A 1,932-nucleotide genomic window follows, 5' to 3' on the forward strand; every position below is an offset into this window, starting at 1 on the left:
TAATATCTATCTATCTATCTTCATCAAGACAAAAGAGAAAATCTCTTTCTCAACGATTGAAGAGCAGTAAGACGATAATAAGGATGGAAAGCACAGAACGAAAAGAAAAGAAAGAAAGAAAGAGAACTCTCGGCTTGTCTTTTCTTCTTTTTCGTCTTCTTTACCTAACATTGAGGGAGTTGACTTTGGCTTTTTTTAAGACGTGGGAGAGCTTGAGAAGTCTAGAGCCATTCGTCGTTAAGCCTAAGGTCTTCAGGCCTCTCAGCTCCGAAATCTTCAACAAAATCTCAGCGAAATCGCGACGCACAGTCGGCTTAGACACGGAGAAAAGACACAAGCAAAGAAAAAAGGAAAGAAGAGCAAAGACAATCGATTAAAGAAGAAAGAAAGAAAAGAAAGAAAAGAAAGGAAAAGCAAAAGAAACGAAGAAGAGAGAAGAAAAACACACACAAGCCAAAAGACAGCTCGCCTATCTTCTCTCTCTATATATATCTACCTATCTATCTATATATATATATACCCGAGAAGGGATGGAAGAGGGAAAGAGGGAGAGAAGGAGGCAGAGAGATCTTGACTCTTGTCGATGTACAAGGCAAACAAAGCAAAGATAGATAGATAGATGGATAGATTCGAGATAGATGGATTGAAGATAAATCGACGGGGAACGGAAAGGGACAGACTGGAGATGAGTTAAAGATAGAGAGACAAACTGAAGAGGAGTGCAGCTAGGATAGACAGGTGATATGATGAGAGAGAGGGAAAGAAGAGAATGAATGCAAAAAAGTAAGAAGAAGAAGAAAAGTAAGAAGTAATACGAAATGTGACGACGTGAGAGAGGAGAATCCTGAAAGAGCTTTTCTCTTCTTCTTCTTTATCCTCTTCTCTTGTTCTTTCTCTTCATTCTCTCTCAAGATTACGTTGAGAGAGGAAAAAGTTTCATAGATTTCTTTCTCTTTTTCTTCTTTTCAACGCCAGCAGAGAGAGCGCACTGTACATACACCCCCCAAATAAAGCGCGGGGAATGAAGAAAAGCGACAGAAAAAAAACCCTAGGAGATTCTTCTTCATTCAGACTGAAAAGCATAGATTTTCTAACGAATAGACTTACAAAGACCTCTACTCCATGCTGCGTTTGGCTCTTTCTTTTTATCTCTTTCTTTCTTTCTTTTTCTTCTCTTTTCTAGATTTCTTTGTTTCTTTGTGGATTGTGCTTTTTACCTCTCCACCCGTTAGGCGAATTTTCGTTCCTCCGTGTGAGAGAAAAAACTCCGAAAAGACAAGAATCTACACAAAACACCCAAAAGAAAGAAAAGAGAGAAAGAACGAAAGAGAGAGAGACAAATGGAAGGAGAAGAAAAAGAGAAAGAAACGAAGAAAACCGATGGAGAAAGGAGAGAAATAATTCACATGGGGTGGAGAAGAACTTTCTTCTCAGATAAGCATGAGGCGAAGAAGAAACAGACAGACACGAAGACCTATAGAGACACATTCACACGTATAGATTCACATGCATGTACATAGACAGGTAGATAGAGAGATACATAGAGAGATAGATAGATAGATCTTCTTTCTCTCTTATTTCTTCACAGAGAGAGAGAGCTTGAGAACGGCTACGGCAGTAGAACGGTAAAGAAGGAAAGAGAAAGAAACAATTACCTCGTACACTTCAGATGAGAGAGATCGATTCGTATTTCAGTGGTAGAGGGTGTATGTACACTCCAGATATAGCGCGGCCTCTCTATCTCTTCTTTCTCTTTCACAGACATCAAAGTCTTTAGCTTCTCACCTGAGAAAAACAACTTTCTCCATCAATACAGGAATCGACGAAAATAGACGACAATGTTTACAAGCAAAAGGTATACATGCACAGATGGTATTTATGCATACTGTCTAGAGAGCGATGTATATATATATATATATATGTATCTACACA

At 38.8% G+C, this 1,932-nt stretch overlaps 1 protein-coding gene across 1 annotated transcript; it reads right to left on the reverse strand.

Annotated features, from left to right (window-relative positions):
- Positions 1 to 166: 166 nt before the first annotated feature.
- Positions 167 to 1,779, reverse strand: CSUI_009500 (uncharacterized protein). Its single transcript, XM_068069616.1, has 3 exons — positions 1,654 to 1,779; positions 1,218 to 1,283; positions 167 to 313 (listed from the first exon to the last, which is right to left on the reverse strand). The coding sequence occupies exons 1-3, from the start codon at positions 1,763 to 1,765 to the stop codon at positions 288 to 290; spliced, it is 204 nt and encodes a 67-aa protein (XP_067918408.1). The 5' UTR covers positions 1,766 to 1,779; the 3' UTR covers positions 167 to 287.
- Positions 1,780 to 1,932: the final 153 nt, after the last annotated feature.

The sequence above is a fragment of the Cystoisospora suis genome (genome assembly GCF_002600585.1).
Source record: "Cystoisospora suis strain Wien I chromosome Unknown contig_5699, whole genome shotgun sequence".
NCBI classification, from domain to species: domain Eukaryota; phylum Apicomplexa; class Conoidasida; order Eucoccidiorida; family Sarcocystidae; genus Cystoisospora; species Cystoisospora suis.